Source organism: Prionailurus viverrinus, chromosome D3 (assembly GCF_022837055.1).
Source record: "Prionailurus viverrinus isolate Anna chromosome D3, UM_Priviv_1.0, whole genome shotgun sequence".
Classification (NCBI taxonomy): domain Eukaryota; kingdom Metazoa; phylum Chordata; class Mammalia; order Carnivora; family Felidae; genus Prionailurus; species Prionailurus viverrinus.
Window position 1 is genome coordinate 44,935,804 of NC_062572.1, and position 22,252 is coordinate 44,958,055.

The 22,252-nt window shown below is 36.4% G+C and overlaps 1 protein-coding gene across 1 annotated transcript in view; it reads left to right on the top strand.

Annotated features, from left to right (window-relative positions):
• The first annotated feature begins 263 nt into the window (after positions 1–263).
• THOC1 (THO complex subunit 1) overlaps positions 264–22,252 on the top strand; it is a 52,677-nt gene continuing 30,688 nt past the window's right edge. The window contains exons 1-9 of the mRNA XM_047828772.1: positions 264–380; positions 2,815–2,888; positions 2,984–3,044; positions 4,251–4,317; positions 8,431–8,549; positions 9,662–9,710; positions 10,117–10,212; positions 17,939–18,021; positions 20,584–20,657. Of these exons, the coding sequence (XP_047684728.1) occupies positions 327–380; positions 2,815–2,888; positions 2,984–3,044; positions 4,251–4,317; positions 8,431–8,549; positions 9,662–9,710; positions 10,117–10,212; positions 17,939–18,021; positions 20,584–20,657 (677 nt within the window). The 5' untranslated portion in view covers positions 264–326. The remainder of the gene's footprint in view (positions 381–2,814; positions 2,889–2,983; positions 3,045–4,250; positions 4,318–8,430; positions 8,550–9,661; positions 9,711–10,116; positions 10,213–17,938; positions 18,022–20,583; positions 20,658–22,252) is intronic.

The window sequence follows — 22,252 nt, forward strand, 5'->3', positions numbered from 1 at the left end:
GGGTTTCCCCAAAGCAGGAAAACCACCACAATTGCGCGGGTCCCGGCCTATTCCCCGACCAGCAGCGCCGAGCTTACAGGGCGAGGCCCCTCATATACCGTCACCCCAACAGTTCCCTACGAAACCGGACTAGACATGGTGTGGCTGACTCAGCCTTCCAACGCCCCGCTGAATTCAAGTCACCGCGGAAGCGGCCAGCAGCCAGCCGACCCACCCCTAGGCTCACAGGCCGCTCTAGCCGAACACGGAGGCAGCAATCTCGTTACTCCCGCTTGACGTCATCCGCTAGCGCCGCAGCGCGGTGGCGGGCACGCGCAGCCGAGAAGATGTCTCCGACGCCGCCACTCTTCAGTTTGCCCGAAGCGCGGACGCGGTTTACGGTGAGCGGACCGTGGGAGAATGTGGCCCTAACCCGGCTCTATCTTTTTCCTCCTCTTCCTGAAAACACTCGAATTTTGCTCTGGGGTAAAGCGGGGACGGAGGTGTGTAAGGCGCGGTGTCGGCTCCCGGCCCCGTCGGGGGTTGGGAGGTGGGAAAGACGCATTACTTGCCTCTTCCGTGCGTCCTGAGCTGTCCGCCTCCGTCCTTCTGCAGGCAGGTCTCTGAACTCCGCGTTCTGGGCGCCTTTGTGCCCTGCGTGGAGGGTTTATCCGCAGACTCCCGCCAGTGCGGTCGAGCTCCCGTGCAGTGCTCGCTTAGCTGGGCAGGTGTCTCCAAAATTGCTTAAGGGTGAAGGCGGGAGTGGTTTTAGCCCAGAGAACGGGCTCCCGCCCCGCCCCCTAAGCTGCGGGTGGTGGTGGTTCTGGCCGCTTTTTCACCACCCTTTAACCTACCATATCTCTCTCCTAAGAGATTAACGAGGAGATCCAAAGCAGGAAAACAGAGATCAGCTTGGGAATTGTTGCCAGATGTCTTTTTATTCTTACAAAATGAGGAGGAGTACTTTGAGCGTTTGGGAGCGCCTTACAGAGCGTTTTTGTTAGCTTATTTAACTCTTAGCACTGTGAAGTAGGCAAAGTTCTGTTAAGCCTGGTAGATTGGAGACCACCCCCCTGCCAGAGTTAGGTGATGTACTTCCCTGGTGTTTCTGACTTCAGACCCAGGATTCTTTTTATGTTGCCCATCACAGCATGAAGAACCCTGTCCTAAGTTGTTTGCCTATATTTGTCTTTAGCATTTGAGCCAGTATTTCAAATCATGATTCAACTACTGACATATTTAACTGTGCTTACCTAGTTATAGTGACGGCAGAATAAAAATTCTGTGAAAGAAAATTGATTCTTTGTAGTCAGTTTTCTTGTGTGCAGGTAATTTTTTTCCCATACAATGAGGGTTTATTTGTTAATCAGGTTATATCTTAGTTATGTCTTCAGAATCGTTTTCTTTCTGTGTATTTTGCTGTAATCCCAGGTGCTCTGAAATTCTGCTAAGAGTAACTGTTAGCAGTATCCAATATCGTATTAGTCGCAGAGGGGACCATTTAATTGGAGATCATCTGGTCCACTACTTCTAAAGGTTCAGTGTGCAGTGGGATCACTTGGAGATCTTGTTAAATGTAGACTGGTTCAGTAGGTCTGGAATGGAGCCTGAAAGTGTGCGTTTCTAACAAGTTCCCACGTGGTGCCTCTGCTGCTATTAGTAATAAGCATCTACAACAACCCCCTTATTTAACTGGTGAAGAAATTGAAGCACAAAGAAACAAGCAGATATGTCCAAGATAACACAGTCTCCTTTTGGCAGAGTCAGGAATGGACATTTCCAGTGTAAATCTAACTCCTGGGGGTAAAGAGATGACTTTCCAAGTGTATGTGGATTTTCACAGAGTGAATGACTTTGCAGTATTTTTGTCTTTGATACTTCTTTTTTGTTTTTTTAAGTTTTATTTTTAAGTAATCTCTACACCCAGTGCAGGGGTTAAACTTACAACTTGAGACTTACAGTTGCATGCTCTACCAACCGAGCCAAATCCCACCCCCTGCTTTTTTGTCTTTCAAATTATGGCTAGTTTAAGACAAATAGCAGGTATTCAGTGTTGACTATGTGTCAGGGACTGTGCTGAGCAAACTAGAGAAGGTTGGACTTGAGATGGGTCTTGAAGAATGGATAGAATTTGCATGAGCTGGTGGGAAGAACAACATAAATGAAAACACTAGAATGAGCTTGACAGAAAATAATGAAAAAATGGCTAGACCTTAGTGGAGAGTATATGTTAAGTTGCAGTGGGAAATAAGGTTGGATGGGTTGAGGGAGATAATATCAAGGACTTGAGAGGGGGCTGTGAAATTTTAAAATGAAAGCCTATAAATAAGGAGGCATTTGGAGATTAAAAAAAAAAAAAAAAAAAACAGTATACTCTCATGTATGTGATATTTTAAGAAATGGTAGGTGGGAACACCTAGAATGAGAAAGTCTACTTGGGAAGCTCTTGTTAAGTTCACAGTGATTAGAGTGTGTATCATTGGCACCTGGGTGGCTCAGCCACTCGGGCATCCAACTCTTGATTTCGGCTCAGATCATGATCTCATGTACACTGACAGTATGCAGCCTGCTTGGGAGTTTCTCTCTCCCTCTCTCTCTGCCCCTCCTCTGCTTGGGCTCGCACTTGCTCGCTTGCTCTCGCTCTCTCTCTCTCTCTCTCTCTCAAAAAAAATAAATAAATAAACTTAAAAAAATAAATAATTACTGATGGAATGACTGATAGGTAATTTTTCCCACGCATAAGCATTTCCAGCTAGACAGACCATTGATGAGTAATGTTTTTCAGTAAATAATAAGCAAAAATATTTCCACTTACATCTATTTTTACTTTTCTAGAAGTCTACTAGAGAGGCCCTGAACAACAAAAATATAAAGCCGTTGTTGAATACCTTCAGCCAATTACCTGGCAGGTAAGGCATTGATATCCATGAAATATCACTTGCCAAGATCGCTATACTTACCTTGAGCTGTTTAAAAAAATTCAGGTGTCTTTTGTTTTTAATAGTGAAAATGAAAAAAAATGTACCCTTGACCAAGCTTTCAGAGGTGTTCTAGAAGAAGAAATTGTAAGTATGTTTTTCTTTATTGTTAAAATTTTGCTGATAAATTAATAAATGTTATTTTTGAAATTGCTTTTATCTCAATATTTACGATTATTTTTTTCTGTAGTGAACTTGCTACTTTGTGAAAGCTGACTTGATCACAATATAGGGATTATGTAATTGTTCAGGATTTTGGCAGCACAAGTGAAATTTAAGGGTTTGGTTTAACAAATGAGCTCTCCAAGTGAATAGAAGAAAAGTTGATATGAGGTGTTCCTGAGCAAGAACTAGAATTTTAGATCGGCCCTTTCACTTTGCTCTAGAAACAGTGACATCCTTCAGTAACATGAAAGGTCTAGTCCAAGGATGTTCAGCATGAGTACTGGGATTCCATGACCTCATTTTCCTATGATGACTTCATCAGTAAGCATACAAAAATAACTAGAGCCTATCCAACTTCAGTAGAGAAATTTAACCTAAACATGAAAATTGAATTTATTTACCATTAGTGGGGCACCCAAAGGAAAGGAAAACTTTCAGTAGTTTATTCTTGGTTAAGTAAAGGTTGTGTCTCAAGAAGCTGGATCCTTTTCTAATGACCATAATACAGTGTCCCTTTCTTTTGAACAATTCTATATCAAAACTCATTTTTTTTTCTCTTCTTCAGACCTAGTCACATACGCCTTGTGAGGCATTGGACAAGTTACTTTGCTTTACTGAGGCTCAATTTCATTTGTAAGAGGGGAAATAATATTCTTTCAAGGCTGCTGTATAAAACACTTAACGAGCACTCAAAAAATGCTAGTTTCTATGACGTTATTGAACCTGAGCATTACCTCCCTTCTATTAAAACCCTCAGGCATATTGATACACCAGTACAACTAATTACCCTGGCCCTGTCTTTGCCCTGTGCCATTGATTGAGTTATGGCCTCTGCTTCTGTACTTGATTAGCTTGTTGCCATAGTCATGGTAATATAACCATTTTCCTGAGACCATTGTATTTTAAGTGAATCACCTTGATTGTTATTTACTTGATCTACTTTGACAATTAATGATTCTATTACTATTTTTCATTTTTTGTATTTTTATGTTAGTAATTTTATTATATGTAAGAAATGTGTTTATCTTGTATTTCTGATAATTTGATGTCAGAAAATATGTTTTTATTCTTATCAAACTAGCCTGGACTCTGGCCCCTAAATTAAATTGTTTTCTCCTCTGTTGGTAGATAAATCACTCATCATGTGAAAACGTTTTAGCTATTATTTCTCTTGCTATTGGGGGAGTAACTGAAGGTAAGTACGGTTTTGTTTTTTTTAAGTAATCATTGACGTGACATGCTTTATTTAAAACTTATTCTCCTCATACCTCTCATCTATTTGATTTTGTTCGTTTTTCAAATTCTCCCTACTACCTTTGCCAAGATGTTATCCCAATGAAATTAGCTGACACTTCTCGTCTCTAGTATGCAGCACACATTTTGGCACTTTCTTTGTTCTCCAGTTGTTTCGTTCATTCAGTAAATATTTATTGAGCATCTACTATGTGCCTGGTACTGAGCCAGGACTAGAAGATTCAATGGTACAGAAAACCTATCCCTGCCCATAAGGAGCCTCGTGGCTAATGGGGGAAACAAATGTGTAAACTTCTTACTATGGTCTAATTACTGTGAAGTAGGAATGAAGTGTGGTTGGAGTGATTCTCTAAACTCTAAGGGAATAAGGAAGGTCTTAGAAGGGAAGCTGTAACAGGAGCTGGGATGTGAGGGATGATGGATTTGTCAGGCAGAAAGGGAAAGGAATACACAGCTACGTAAAGGCCAAGTTCAGCCTGGCTAAAGAATTGTGTTGAGCAGAGGGGTGAGAGGATGATGACAATGGTGAGGAAAGAAGCAGCAGAGGTAGCTTAGGGTTCTTTGTTAAGGGTTTTGTATACTAAGCTAACAAGGAGCTATGGTGGAAGAGTTGGATTGGGAGAGACTGTTGGCAGGAAAAGTAGGGGACTGTTAAAATGGGGCAGTGATGTTGGGGAATGGTTTCAAGACTAAAAAAGGCATTTAGGAAGTACACAATGTCGAGGTGCCTGCGTGGCTCAGTCAGTTAAGCATCTGCCTCTTGGTTTCGGATCAGGTCATGATCTCACATTTCATGAGTTCGAGCCCCACATCAGGCCGGGTACTGACAGTGCAGAGCCTACTTGGGATACTCTGTCTCCCTCTCTCTCTCTGCCCCTCCCTGACTTGCTCTCTCTGTCTCTCTCAAAATGAATAAACTTAAAAAAAATTTTTAAATTAGAAAAAGGAAGTACACAGTGTCTAACACATAAGTGGGAGCTCATTAAATGTTTGCAGAAAGAAGCAGTGAAAAACTAGTTCATCAGTAGTCTTTTAACAAATTTAATTGAAATACTCATTAATTCAGATAATTTATGTGAAAAGTGCCTTTTAATCTGTAAAGCATTATTCACATTATTTTGATACCTATTCGTACAAAAACTAGACTATTCAAGGTAAAAGTGATCTTCTAGTGCAGCAGCAAGCTATTCTGTGAACTTAAGCATAGTTCATAAATTCTGACTTCACACATTAAACTTTTATTTATATTTCTTTAATTATTTTGAGAGAGAGAGAAAATCCCAAGCAGAAAATCCCCATGCTGTCAGCCCAGAGCCTAAAGTGGGACTCAATCCCACGAACTGTGGGTTCATGACTTGAGCCGAAATTAAGACTCGGTCACTTAACAGACTGAGCCACCCAGGCACCTTGACACACATTAAACTTTTATACAGGATATTCATTCATTCATTCATTCATTCATTCATTCAGCATGCCTAAATGAGTTCTGCAATGGAGTGTTCCTTCCCCAGTTTCTGTCAAACAGCTGTGTCTCCTTAATTCATTGATTACCTTGATGTGTTAACTCTGGTAGACTAGTAATATGTTTAACAGTTAAAGTTATACAAAGTCTATATTTAGAACTTTATTTGAGAAAGATAAGAACTTATGAACTTAGTTACACCGAAAATAAAGTCTTAGATGCTTTTTTAATTTAATTGGATGGGGAAAAGTCCTTCTTGACAGAGATTATTATTCTTTACGTGGCGTGTTTTCAAATTGTCCATAAATATGTTTTGTTACGTTCAACTCAGCAGATACTTTTTGAGCTTCTCTTTATCATCAGACACTTTACTGATTAAAATGTACAAAAATGCCTACCCTTAAAAAGCTCATAGTCTGCTTAAAAATAATGTATGGTAAATACTATAATTTATCTATACTGTGCTTTAGAAGTATAGATGGGGTGGCCTGTTCAAAGGTATCAGGAGTTTTTTAGGTTCATGGATATTTGTCATGTGCTTTGAAAGATGGAGCAGAAATTTGCCACATGAGAAAGGAGGAAAACTAGGCAGAGAAAAGCATTGAAAACAAAACCATGGAAGTATCAATATAGCAAAGTGTCTGGGAATTGAGAAGAGGGAATCTGTGGCCAAGGTTAAGGTGAAGCAAAGAATGCGGTGTAGAAAGGCTAAGACACAGGTTGTGAAAGTTCTGGGGGATCATGCTATAGTCCAGTTCGTCAGAATCACCACTGAATCTCTGTTTTTAAATGAGATTGCAAGGCCTCACTTAGTTTTACTGAATCAGAACCTTCAGGAGTGGAATTAGGTAATTTTCTTAAGTTCTGTAATTAAACGTGAGTTAACTCATGTCAAACTACACTGCAACTATGGGCAGGGAATATGCCTCTCAGATCTCTTGGGTGTACAGAGCATATTGTTTCTCAGGATCTAAAGTGGTAAGGTACTGTGGCAGTTTTCTAGTTATCTAGTCCATCTCTGGCCTCTCCGCCCCCACCCCCCCCACCCCCCATAACATCCCTGGCAGGTGGTCATCCAGCCTATACGCCCATTGATAGAGCTTACTAATTTGATTTCTCTTAGTTTTGTCAGGTTTCCCTTGTATTGAGTTGAAATCTGCTGCCTTATGCCACCCACTGGTTCTTGGCCAGTATCCCTCACATCACATTGCAGATGGCATCATACCAGTGCAGAGTAGAGCTGGAAATAATACTTTCTTTTGAATTGAACATACTGTATCAATTGCAGCGTTTTGGGCTTACAGTGCTCCCTAGATATGTTGTTTGCATACTGTGCTTAAATGGCTACTTTTTTTTTTTTTTTTTAATTTTTTTTTTTTCAACGTTTATTTATTTTTGGGACAGAGAGAGACAGAGCATGAACGGGGGAGGGGCAGAGAGAGAAGGAGACACAGAATCGGAAACAGGCTCCAGGCTCTGAGCCATCAGCCCAGAGCCTGACGCGGGGCTCGAACTCACGGACCGCGAGATCGTGATCTGGCTGAAGTCGGACGCTTAACCGACTGCGCCACCCAGGCGCCCCAAATGGCTACTTTTTTAAAACACTTAACAAGTGCTAGTAAGTGTTTCCTTAAGAGAGAAGGAAGAATGAGCAGCAAGATTAAAGTATTTTTAGCTAGTGCAAGTGACCTTTTCTTTAAAAAGTTTTTAAATTTATTGCTGTAGTTAAATAACATTGAATTTTGAAATAAACAGCTTTTTACTATACCATCTTTTCCCTTCAAACAATGCTTTTATTTTAAATGTTTAATAATAGTTGACATCAGTATCAAACTTTTTTTTATTATCTTTTTTGAAGGTAATCTTTTCAAATCAGAATGATATTTAACAACACTATGGAACATTTGGAAATGAGGAAATGGGAAAATACTATTCATAATTCCTCTACTTTAAAAAACTACCATTCATTTTGGTATATGTTTTTAGTTTCTCTAGTCTTTTTTAAAACTTTTATTATTGTAACCATATAATACGTACAGTTTTGAATCCTGCCTTTTTCACTTAACATTATAAGCATTTTCCAAGTTATAGTCGTCATAACCATCGTTTTTAATTGGCTGCATTATATTCTTTTGAATAGCTTAGTGGTGAAGAAAACAGACTGTGGAGCCAGACTGCCTGGGTTCGTATCCCAGCTCTACCACTTACTGGCTCTATGGCCTTGGGCAAGTTATTTAACTTCTCTGTGTCTCAGTTTTCCCATTCTGGAGGTAATATTATCTACCTCATAGGGTTATAAGGATTAAATGTGTTAGTATACATAAAGTATTTACTTAGCGTGCCTGACATATAGTAAATGCTCTAGAAGTATTATCAAGAATTATTATCATCATCATTATTGAGTGCACATACCAAAAATTACTTAAGTATGTCCCATATTGGGGACTTTTAGGTTGCTTCCATTTCTTGTCTTAAAAAATTTGTTAGGGGTGAGAGAGTATACTGTTAAGATATTCTTCAGAATTATTTTGCATGGGCTATTTTACTGTACAGTTTTTTAAATTTTTAAATTGGCTTGTGCTCCACTTGAAGGTATTTGTACCGCATCTACACCTTTTGTATTATTGGGAGATGTTTTGGATTGTCTTCCTTTGGATCAGTGTGACACGATATTCACTTTTGTGGAAAAAAATGTTGCTACTTGGAAATCAGTAAGTGCCTTAGTTTCTTTTTATGCTTACATTATGTTTCTACAGATTCAGAGTTCAGAGGATAGTTTTTTTTGTTTTGGGGGTTTTGTTTTGTTTTTTTTTTTTTTTGCTTATTTTTAATATTGGTGACTGCTGAAAAGTTTGTCCTTATGAGGGAATTACACTGTCTTACTTGGGGAGCCAAGTTAAGAGGCATGTGGGAAGAAAAAGTTTAACAAAATTTGACTGAGTAGTAACAATTAACTGGAAAATGCACACTTTTCATATTTAAAACAGTTACTCAGTAACATGTTTTGTTATATATGTGAAAATATCTATTTCGCTTAAAATGTTTGAGGGGGAAAAAGTAAAAGTGGCATTGTAAACTCAGTGCATGTTAGTGTTCTTTTTTTTTTAATTTTGTTTTTTAAATTTACATACAGATGAATTAGCATATAGTGCAACAATGATTTCAGGAGTAGATTCCTTAGTGCTCCTTACCCATTTAGCCCATCCCCACTCCCACACCCCCTCCAGTAACCCTCTGTTTGTTCTCCATATTTATGAGTCTCTTATGTTTTGTCCCCCTCCCTGTTTTTGTATTATTTTTGCTTCCCTTCCCTATGTTCATCTGTTTTGTCTCTTAAAGTCCTCATATGAGTGAAGTCATATGATATTTGTCTTTCTCTGACTGACTACTTTCACTTAGCATAATACCCTCCAGTTCCATCCACGTAGTTGCAAATGGCAAGATTTCATTCTTTTTGATTGCCGAGTAATATTCCATTGTATATATATACCACTTCTTTATCCATTTATCCATCGATGGACATTTGGGCTCTTTCCATACTTTGGCTATTGTCGATAATGCTGCTATAAACATAGGGGTGCATGTGTCCCTTCGAAACAGCACACCTGTATCCCTTGGATAAATACCTAGTAGTGCAATTGCTGAGTCGTAGGGTAGTTCTATTTTTAGTTTTTTTGAGGAACCTCCATACTGTTTTCCAGAGTGGCTGCACCAGCTTACATTCCCATGTTAGTATTCTTTAATACCTTCTTTCCTGTAACTTATCATCAAAGAGTGTGCAACAACTTCTGAACAGTAGTAATAATTTCTGTCTTAATTTCAGAATACATTCTATTCTGCTGGGAAAAATTATCTACTACGTATGTGCAATGGTAAGTAATTAATTAGTAAATGATCGTGTTAAAACATAAATGTGGTTAGAGAAACAGGTGGTTGAATTAAACGCAAGTGATAAAATTTTTAAAAATAGATTAGTACCATCATTTTTATAACAGACTGATTTGTTAAAACTGATCATTCACTTTAAATTAAACTGTTCTTGTTTGGGGTATAAACTTAAAACCAAAAAAAAAAAAATTAGTAAAATTTATCTTGTCCATGCTAAACTCATTTCATTCCTAATTTTTTAGTGCTTTTTTTTATGACAATAGTTTGTACCCCAGTTTTGAGAACTATTGCTTTAGGGAAATGCTCTTGACAGGCTGGTTAACAAATTTGGGTATAGTTGTAATAAACATAGAATGATCTCCTATAACCTTCATTTCCATATATTGTTAGATCTCCTAAGAAGATTATCAAAATCCCAGAATACAGTCTTCTGTGGACGAATTCAACTCTTTTTGGCCAGGCTTTTCCCTTTATCTGAGAAATCAGGTAAGCTTTTATGCATTAAATAAATGTTTTGAAGGGGAATCTTTCTCAGTTTTTAATTCAGAAGCTGTTGTGATGGTAATAAGAAAAATAGTTCTCACAAGTTTAATAGGAAATTGTCACTTTATTTTCTTTTACTGGTAATTATACTGTTCCTAATGCATCATATAGGTAATGCTTGAAGTCACTGATTTTTTTTTGTATAGTTGACATAGTATCATATTAGTTTCAGATGTACAACATGGTAATTTGTAATTACTATGATGATCAAGAATTACATAGTAATTCTTTTTAAGTTCCAAGCTTATTAATAATAAAAATGTGCAGTTGAATCACATGTATGTAGATATGAATTACCATGTCTGTATTTCATTTGTAATGCATGCTGATTTTTCCACTTCCATTTTCTCCCTCAGTCATTACCGTTTAGACACAATTATGTCCTCTCATTTCTTTTACCATTTTTCATTGTGAAATACAGCACTCATATAGAAAAGTGCATAAAATAAATGTATACTATAATTATTCTGAATCAATTACTTGTGTAACTACTGGCAGAATCCAGAAATGAAATATAACCAGTTCTCGAGAGCCTTTCACAATCTGTTCAAATATGCCAGATTTTAATACCTCTTTCCCTCAGTCTTCCTTTCCTTAATATCAGGCTGTTATACCACCTACTTCATATGTTGTTGTGAGGATTAAATGAATTAAAATATGTGAAGCACTTACAACAGTGCCTGCACATAAAGAGACCCATAGTATATGTTGGCAATGGTTTCAGTGTGTTTTCTTTCTTGTCATGCTAGATCTGTGTTGTTTTTTCTTTCCTACTTAATGTGATCAAGATTAATTTAGATTACCATTGTATTTACTGCTTGTATTTCTGTCCTTCTATCTGTGGAAAATTTCCCTGTTAAACTTTTCTTTAGTGAAGGTCTGTATTTTGTCTGAAAATCATTATTCTTGAAGAATGATTTCAGTAGGTAAAAGATTCTAAGTTGGCATTAGACACAGGATTTTATCTTGTGGGAGATAATCATTACTTTGTCTTCTATCTTCCATGTTCTCTAGACAACACAAATGTCAGTCTAACTTCTTTGAAGATAATCTAAATGTTTTTCTGTTTTTGCTCTTAAGATTTTTTATCTTTGTTTTCAGGCTTTTTCGGTTTTACTGTCATGTGTCTTATTGTGGATTTCTTTTTATTTATCATGCTTGAGATTCTTTAGAAATCTTAAATCTGTGGATTAATGTCTTTTGTCCAGTTTGTAAAAATTTCAGCCATTATCTCATCAAATATTGTGTATGTCTCTTCTTTCTGAACTCCAGGAAACATTGTTATACCTTGTCACTATATCCTCTGTCTCTTATTCTTTCTATATTTTTATCTACTTGTCTTTTTGTATCACATTCTGAATAATTTCTTCAGAATGGTTTTCTGGTTCACTATTTCTTTCTTCAGCTATGAAAGATCAGCTCCTAAATTAATTTTTAATTTGTTATTGTTTTCATTCTATTGTATTTTATTTTTCATTTGTTGAAGGTCTTTTTTAAGACTGCTATATCACTTTCTAGTCTCTTATTCCCTGCTCATAGTTTCAAACTTTTTCTTTAGTTTTTTAACCAGGATAAGTATTTCTATTTTATAGTCTGTGTCTGATCATTCTAATATCTGAAGTCTTTGTGGGTTTGTTTCTACTGTTTCTCAGGATTTCTTATCTGTGTATCTGGTTAGTATTGGGTATTATATTTGAGAAAATATTGAGGGATTTTGAGGCCTAGGATAGATAGTTTTCTCCAGATAGAGTTTTCATTGCTTTTGCCAGGAGCCTTTAGAAGGAAGCTATCACCAGTCCAGGGTTACCTTAATCCAGCCCGCTTTAAGGCCTATAATTCCTTAGATCATTGAGAAGACTTGGTGCTGGGCTGTAGTTTGGTTTATTTTAACCTGAGGGTATAGTGCCACAGGTTTCCAGCCTTGAAGATAGTTGGGTGGGCCCATCATTTTTGGGCCCTGATTTACTTTTAACATTCTAGCTTTGGGAAGCTATGAAAAGAGTAGCTCAATTTTACAACTGATTGTCTTGTTTGGCAAATGTCCTCAAGACAAAAGTGGCTTTAAATATTGATGATGCATTGCTTACCTTACTTTTCTTCTGGATGTTTGCCACATATCCCTTACTTTCTTATCAGCTCTTTACTGGTTTTAAGAGAACCATTTTTGTACTTCATTATCTGGAACACTGCTGTGAACATGGTTTATGCTCTGTAAATTTTTATGGAATTAATTGACCTGTTACTGGAAACTCACCTTTTCTATTACTTTTTTAATAGCTTTTTTATTTTATTTAATAGCTTTCAACATGTGAATTCACTTATACAATTCACCATTTAAAGTATACAATTCACTGGGGGTTTTTTTAGCATATTTACAAGGTTGTGCAACCATCACTGCAGTCTAATTTTTGAGTATTTTTTCTACCCTGTACCCAGTAACTTGCACCCCTGCCTCACTCGTCATCATTCTTACCCTCTCTTCCAAGCCCTAAACAACCAATAATCTCCTTGTTCTCTGTACATTTTCCTATTCTGGACATTAAAAAAATAGAATAATGAAATATGTGGTCTTTTATTGATGAGCTTTTTTTAACTTAGCTTACATAACATTTTCAAGATTTATATATTTTATAGCATGTATCAGTATTTCATTTTTTTATAGCCAAATAATATTATCAGTATAGATATACCACATTTTGTTTACCCATTCGTCAGTTGATGAACATTTGGGTTGTTTCTGCTTTTTGTTTATTATGAACAGTGCTGCTATGAACTTTTGTTTACAAGTTTTTGTTTGGGTGTATATTTTCACTTCTCTTTGGCATATACCTAGAATGGAATTACTAAGTCATATGGTAATTAAATTTAAATTCTTGAGGAGGGGTGCCTGGATGGCTCAGTTGGTTGAGTATCCAACCCTTGATTTCGGCTCAGGTCATGATCCTAGAATCATGGGATTGAGCCCCACATTGGGCTCCGTGCTGAGCTCCCCTCTCTCCCTCCCTCCCCCCTCTCCTCCTGCCCCTCTCCCTCATTCATGTACTCTCTGTCTCTCTCAAATAATCAGTGCTTAAAAAAAAAAAAAAATTCTTGAACTACCAAACTCTTTTGTGAAAAAGCTGCACCATTTTACAGTCCTGTCATCCATGCACATGGATTCCAATTTCTCTACATCCTGGCTAGTACTTACTAATTCTGCCTTTTTTTTTAATAGTCACCTGAGTAGGTATACAGTGGTATTTCATTGTGGTTTTGATTGGTATTTTCCTAATGACTAGATATGTTAAACATCTTTTCTTTTTTTTTTTTTAGCGTTTATTTTTGAGACAGGGAGAGACAGAGCATGAACGGGGGAGGGTCAGAGAGAGGGAGACACAGAATCTGAAACAGACTCTAGGCTGTGAGCTGTCAGCTCAGAGCCCGACGCGGGGCTCAAACTCACGGACCACGAAATCATGACCTGAGCCGAAGCCGGCCGCTTAACCGACTGAGCCACCCAGGCACCGCACATCTTTTCATTTGCTTAGTGGTCATTTGTACGTCTTCCTTAAAGAAATGGCTATTTATTTTATTTGCCCAATTTTTGAGTTGTCTTTTTATTAAGTAGTTATATGAGTTCTCATTATATTCTATATGCTAGACTCTTATCAGATATGTAATTTGCAAATGTTTTCTTCCATTCTGCAAATTTCCTTTTACTTTCTTGATAGTATTGTTTATAACACAAAAGTTTTATATTTTGGTATATAGCAATTTTTCCTTTGTTGCTTGTGTTCTTGATGTCATATGTAAGAAATCATCGTCTAATCCCAGGTTACAAAGATTTATTCTTGTGTTCTCTTATAAGAGATTTAGCTCTGTGGTCCATTTTGAGTTAATTTTTGTATATCGTATGAGGTGGGAGTTCAGTTTCATTTTTGTGTATATTAATAACCAGTTGTCCCAGCACCATTTATTGAAAAAACTATTCTTTGCCCATTGAATTGGCATTTTGCCTTCTTTCTGCCTTCAAAACACCAGGGTCAGTTGAACCTTGGGGCCTTGGCACTGTCTTCCCTCTATGACCCTCCTGTTCATTATTGTCACACTACCGACTTTAGCTGTTAGTCTCAATTTTACTTCCTCAGGAGCCTCTCTTTCAGCATCTATTCTAAACCTGCCAGCACAGTCCCTCATTATCACCACCTAATTTCAAATCTCTTCTTAGTATTTAGCACTATCTGTCATTTTCAGTGTGTATGTTGTTTACTTCTGTGTTCTCTGTGCCTAGAACGGTGCCAGACACCTAGTTGCCATTTAAATCTGTGATAAATGAAGTCTCTTTTTTGTGGAATGAATTATGCCCCTTCATAAGAACTAATTTGTAGTTTCTTTGCTGGAAGTTATAGAAGACATAAGAACAAGGTTTCAATTCTCAGCCATAATTTTGTCCTTCTTGGTTATTTCCAGCCTCCACTCTCATCAGTTTTTTTTACATTATATAATTCAAATTTAGTTGTAATAGGGCCTCCTCTTAAAATATAGCTGGATTTTGAATGTTATTTTTTTAGAGATAATGTGAATTTAGTTCAGGAAGGAGAGTGGCCTGTAAATTTCCTTCCCTATAATGATATTAGATTTTCGTACCAGATTCATAAAATGAATTGTCAATTTTCCTGTTTTTCTTCTTTTCGGGAAAAGTTGGAGTAATTTTGTATTCTTTCTTTCTTGAATGTTTGGTAAGCTTTACAAAGGAAGCAGTTAGCAACAATAGAATTTTGTGGGAATGTTTTAAACTGGATTTATGTAATGGATTTGGGACTATTCAGACTTTTCATTTTTTTCTTGAGACAGTTTTGGTAACTTCCTTTTTCCTGGGAATTTGTGAGTATTATCTAAAATTTCAAATGTATTGGAGCACCTGGGCGACTCATACGATTGAGCATCCAACTGTTGATTTCAGCTCAGGTCATGATCGCAGGATTGTGGGATCAAGCCCCACATCAGGTTCCGTGCTCGGTGTGGAACCTGCTTAAGATTTTCTCCCCCTGTCTCCCCTACTCTTCTCCACTCTTCCCCACTCTTCTCTGCCCCTCTCTCCCATTGTCTCTCTAAAATAAAATTTTAAAAATAATTAAAATTTCAAATGCATTTATAAGATGCTATTTGTTGCATTTCTTTTTTTCTATTTTTTCTTTTTTATAGTTGAAGTATAATTAACATACAGTGTTATGTTTGTTTCAAGTGTACAACATAATGATTCAGTGATTCTGTATGTTTCTCAGTGCTCATCAAGATAAGCATACGTGCTTTTTTGTATTAATTTTTTAAAATGTTTATTTATTTTGAGAGAGAGAGGGCATGCTAGTGGGAGAGAGAGACAGAGGGAGAGAGAATCCCAAGCAGGCTCACAAACGTGTGATCATGACCTGTGCAAATGTCAGGAGACACTTGACTGACTAAGCCACCCAGGCGCCCCAAGATAAGTGTACTCTTAATCCCCTTTATTTGTAGATCTCATCATATTTTAAAGAACATTTTAGACCTCTCTTCCAGTGTACAGCATTACTAAATTAACAAGACATAGAAAAACCATTCTTTTCTTTCCCTTATTGACTGGTTGAAAGACTAATAATATATTGCTAATATATAGCTTTAAACATTATGCATCTTTTCATAAGTAATGTTTTTAAATTTAATTTTTAAATTATAAAAATAACTTTTTTCAGAAAATTTGAAAAATGAAGGAAAAAGCTGTGTATAATTAATCTTACCACTAACATAAGGGAGGTTGGCATTTGGGGATATTTTCTCATAGTATCTATGTTAAACATTTGTAGATGCTTGACATTCACTGGAGTATATCCCAAGACCTTCAAAAAGCCAGTTTAACATGTAGTTTAGCATGTAGTGAAGTCTGACTGAAATTATTGATTTAATGAGAATTATGGCATGTACTATATTAAATAATAAATAGAGAATAGACAAATGTATTTTAAGTAGTCAGTGCTAAATGGGCAACCAGATTCATTCACTAGCTTAATTACTTGATCTAGCATAGTTTTTTTCCACTTTCACTTTTGTACTGAAATAACTTTAGACGTAAAGAAGAGTTGCGAAGAAAATATAGAGAGTACCTGAATTAACAAACTTCACCTAATGTTAGCCTCTTACATGATCACAATATAGTTGCCAAAACTAAAAAATCAACATTGGTACAGCATTATTAACTATGCTAAGACTTTTTGGATTTTACCAATTTTATCACTATTTTTCTTTTTTCTGTCCAGGGATCCAACCCAGCATCCCATGTTCCATTTAGTTGCTATGTTGCTTTACTCTCCCCAGTCAGTGACAGTTCTTATTTCTTTGCTTATTTTTTTCATGACTTTGATACTTTTGAAGAGTACTGATCAGGTATTTTGCAGAATGTCCTTCAATTTAACTTTGTCTGATTTTTTTCGTAATAAGATTGAGGATACGGATTTAGGGGAAGACCACAGAGGTGATGTGGCCTTCTCACTGCATCATTTCAACATGATGTTGATATATACTATTACTGGTGGTGGTATCCCTTGGTCATCATATTTTTTTGTTGCTGAGTTACTGTCTTTGCCTTTGTAGTTAATATTTGAAGGGAAATACTTTGAGGCTGTGCACATACTCTTTTTCTCCTTAGATCTTTACCCACTAATTTTAGTTTTCATCAGTGAATTTGCGTACAGCAATGATTTTTAGGTTGTCCTGTTGTTGGTTTTCTATTTCTTTTATTCCTTCTACATCTATTACTTGGGATTCTTCCATGCAGAAGAGTTGTCTGCTCTCCCTTATTTACTTATTAATTCAGTCATCTGTTTCAGTGTGAATTTGTGGATATTTTATTGTCTGGATTATAATCCCATAGTGTAATTAATTTCTTAGATTGTTCTGGTTTTGCCCATTGGAGGAAGCTCTTTCATGTTTTTCTGGTATGAGAAAATAGAGCTCATCTGTGTTTTCCCTACCCCAACCCTAGAATCAGCCACTTCTCCAAAGAGCCTGATTCCTTTTATTTAAGAATGGTATTTAGAAGCCAAGATCTGGGCCCTAGATATCTAAGAGTATCACTGCTCTGGGTTCACTTGGTGGACAGACCTAGGAAAGATCTATATGCACACATATCTATATTAATATGTGTCTATGTATGTATTTTTAAATGACCAACAACAAAAACCATGAGATCATACTGATACTTCTGAGTTCAATCCAGTACCAATATTCCTTCTTATTTATAAGTTCTTTCTTTGACAGTGAGAAACCTGGCTCTCATTAACTGCAGCGTATTTATTATATATGTTGTTATACATGCTCACTTTTTGTTTAATACAATTTTTATTTGTGCTTTAGCAAAACTATAAATTACTGCATATTGCACTCTGTAAAATTGCTCTAGATTTTTCAGTAATAACAGGGACAACTGTATTTGTTATATATGTAGAATTCTGGATACTCTAAAGGCACCTTAAAGAAATGAATTTTAGAAAGGATTTGAAAACCAGGTGTGGGTCTGACTTGATCTTTTGTTTAATTATGGATTTATCATTTTCTTTGTTTTGGTTATGTGACAACAAAGTTATATTCTTAAACACATTTAGGTGTTTGGTGGATTTGCTTTGAAAATCTTTTTTTTTTTTTTTTTTCTTTTTAATAGGTCTTAACTTGCAGAGTCAATTTAATCTGGAAAATGTCACTGTTTTCAATACCAATGAGCAGGAAAGCACCCTGGGTCAGAAGGTGAGGCTGATACAAAATTTAACAAACATAAGTTTGTTACTAAGATAAATCCTGTGACTGGATCTTCTAAGTCACCAAAAATTTTAAAATTTTATTTCTAATTTATAGACATAATGTATGTTCTATGCAAAAAATGCAAATCAGATAGAAATATTTAACATAGAAAGTATGGCTACCCCATAATCCAAGGCCCAAAGATAACCACTCTTAGCATTCTCTGTCTGTCCTTACAGGACTTATTGTATGTGTAGTTTTATTCCAAAAATGAGATCATATAACACATATTGTTCTACAATCCATTTTCTTCTTTGGACAGTATAAAATGGATGCATTTCTGCATCAGTACATTTGGATCTGTGTCTTTTTAATGGTTCATGATGAGTCTTTCAAGTGGATATATATTACAATGCTGTCAGTAGGCATTTAGATAATTTCTAACGGTGGATAATTGTTAACAGCATTACAGTGAATAGTATTAGTGTATATCATTGCTAAATTATCCAGGTGTCTCTTTAGGGATAAATTCCAATAAGTGAAATTGCTGTGTCAGAATATATGCATATATCACATTTTGATAGCTGCACTCAATTACTTCTCAGAAAGGTTATACCCAAATTTATACTGTCACCATTGATACATAGAGAATGTGTACCCACAGCCACACACCACCCCTGGGAATTAATCAATTTTTAAAAAACTTTGCTTAATTGATAATATACTTAAAAAGTAAATCTTCTTTGTTTTAACTTACATTGCTTGGTCATTAATGAAGTTGAGGGATTTGCTGTATGTTTATTGGAATTTATTTTTCTTCCATGACAATTAGAAGCAGTGAGGAAGAGAATTACCTATTCTTGCCATTTGCCCATTTTACTGTTGAAATGTCTTTTTCTTACTGCTGTGTAGTTCTACTCAGACAGAATATTACTAATTCATTGCCTATCATTTTGTTGATTTTTTTTTTCCTGTTTATTGTTTTTCTTATAACTTTACTTACGGTGCCTTTGCTGTGTAGAACTTTTAATTTTTGTTTTTTTTTACATTTTATTTATTTTTGATAGAGACAGACAGAGGACAAGTGGGGGAGGGGCAGAGAGAGAAGGAGACACAGAATCCAAAGCAGGCTCCAGGCTCCGAGCGGTCAGCACAGAGCCTGATGCGGGACTCGAACTCACAAACCGCAAGATCATGACCTGAGCTGAAGTCGGATGCTTAACCGACTGAGCCACCCAGGCACCCCTGTGTAGAACTTTTAAATCTGGATATAATATTAATGTTTTTGGTCTTTTTGTTTTATTGTTTCTGGCCTTGTGTCAATGCTAAAGGCTTCTACTCTGCAGATTATAGAAGTCCCTTTGTTTTCTTTGATGCTTTTATGATTTAATTTTTCTTGTAAATCTTTAATCCAGCATGAATGTTAGAGTATGGAATAAACTGAGTTATAATTTTATTTTTTCCAAGTATAATTAGAACCATTTGTTAAATAATCCATCATTTGCCCACTGATTTTTTAAAAGACATCAGGTATAATCAACTTTATTTTTAAAGGTTTTTTTTTTTTAGCTTTTTTTTTTTTTTTAATGTTTATTTTTGAGAGAGAGAGATAGAGTGTGAGTGGAGTAGGGGCAGAGAGAGGGGGAAGGAGAGAATTTCAAGCAGCCTCCACGCTGTCAATGCAGCCCAATGTGGGGCTCAAGCTCACGAACCATGAGATCATGACCTGACCTGAAACCAAGAGTCAGCTGCTTAATCGACTGAGCCACCCAGGCGCCCCTTTTAAGATTATTTATGATATATCCAGAAGATAGTCCAGATTTCTGGCAAATTTCTGTACATTCAGCACCGATTCTTAATTTAGGAACAAGTTATAAATCTTTTAAAAATATCAATTAGATATAACTAACATCTCACTGTAAATTAGACTACCTTATATAATTTGTTAAATGTAATTATTATCAATTTGGAAGTGATGTTGACTTAAGATTTTTTAAAATCTTGTCTCTCGCCTTCATATATCTTTCAGTACTTCTTGAACTATTCTCTGTAAACTTGTTCTTTTGAATTTCTCAATATAGAGCTAGGCACTCAGCATACCCTAAAGTATTCCCCAATAATAAGAGTTCTCTGTGCAGTTGGGGGAGGATTTATTTGGTCAAACTAAAGCTGGGGACAAAAACACAGTTGTTTACTACGATTCTTAGAGTCCTTAATATACTAATGGTCTTCTCAGTTCTCTAAAAGGTCATTGTATATATTTCTAAAATGTATTTAGCCGTAGGCCCTTTCTTTGCAAAGAGAATCTAGAAACCATGTGTGGAAAAATACTGTCTTAAAACTTTACTGTATCTTCATAGCTATCTTATATCATTGTCATACTGCTTCTGAGTTCTCAGATCCCTGTCACATAGAATTCCTGTTGCCTTAAAGATTAACTGTAGGTCTAGGCAGAAGTGCAGCTAGACTTCTAACAGTGTTTGTCTAGCAGTGTATGAATGTTATTCTAGTATTTGCCTTCTGCCTGACAACTGCTTCATGACAGGCTATGCATGTTTTTAAATTTAGCATACTGAGGATAGAGAAGAAGGAATGGATGTAGAAGAAGGTGAAATGGGAGATGATGAAGCTCCAACAACTTGGTGAGTTTTTGAAGTTCAAGTTTCTTGATCTACAAAGCTAACACCTTAATGACTAAGTAAGTCAAGTTACATTGTCTTTAGAATGTAGTAATGCCACCTACCTGCTCATTGAGAGTATTATAGGAGATGCTGCTTGGATATGGTCTATTAAGATACACAGTAGTTATCCTATTGTCACCATACTCATTGATGTTATGTATAGTGATATATGGAAAGTGCTTAGAACAGTGTTTATTCAGTAGCTACCATCAAGATGTAGACAAGGAAGGAAATCCTGCTTATAGATTTATTTGTAATTTTTATGTATATTAAAGTTACAAATTTTAAATCACTAATAGGCTCTTTTAGTTGGTTTCTGAATTGCATGTGGACAGTTCATTATTTACATGGCCTACTTTATGCATATGCCTAAAATTTGGAAAGCCAACAATGGGCAACTTAGGCACTCCTCTCTTTTTCCTTCCATTTAACTTTGTGGACCTGTGGATAGGGCCTATGGATAATGGGCTGACTTTTTGATGAAGTAGGAGAAATAAGAAGCCTTCCCTTCTTCTCCCCTTCCTGCTCCATCTCTTGTTTCTTATCTCATATGCTAACTCTTTACTTTCTTTCCAAATTATTTCTTCCTAATGATGGTTAGAAGCAATGAAGAAGAGAAAAGGGAGGTGGGAAGGAAAACTTTCACATCCAGGTATCTGCAGTGACAAAAGATATCATTAATTGCAATTAAATTTCCAAAAGGTCAGGAAGAGTTTCCAGTATCCACACAGGGAGACATATTCCTGGCATCCCAGATTTCAGATTCAAACATGTATCTCCAAAGAAGCATTGAAAGTAGTGTGGCTCCAGGCTTAATTCCAATCCTAGTCATAGAACCTTAAGCAAGTTACTTAACTTCCCTGCAACTCAGTTTCAGTATCTTTAAAATGTAGTAATGCCACCTACCTGCTCACTGAGAGTATTAAAGAAGATGCTGCTTGGACATGTTCTATTAAGATACACAGTGGCTATCCTTGTTGTCATACTTGCTGATGTTATCTATAGTGATATATGGAAAACTTAGAACAGTGTTTATTCAGTATTTATTATTAGCTATAGTTGTGTTTTGGGGGTTTTTTTAGACATCTATTTGTTCGTGGACATTATGGATAGTATACTTTTGGGGTCTTGCCTGAACATCGAATTTAAAAGGCCAAGGTAGTAGTCTCCAACATAATAGGAGCCTGAAATGTAAAAAGAGCCCCCAAAGACAAACTGTCCAGTGTAGTTTTGTCTAGTTAAACTCAGCCTGTATAGACAAGTCATCCCCTTTGGTTATGTTGAAGTAGCCACAGGTACAAGGATTCAATACTCAGCTACCTCTCAGTCTGTCACAATCATACTCTTCTAACCCTTTTTCTTTTTTATTGAAATGTAGTTGACATGCATTATTACATTAGTTTCAGGTGGATACATAGTGATTCAACATTTATATACATTATGAAGTGATCACCAGTATAAATCTAACTATCCTCTGTCAACCATACAAAGTTGTTACAATATTGTTGACTGTATTCCCTGTGCCATACTTTATATCCCAGTGACTTACTTATTTT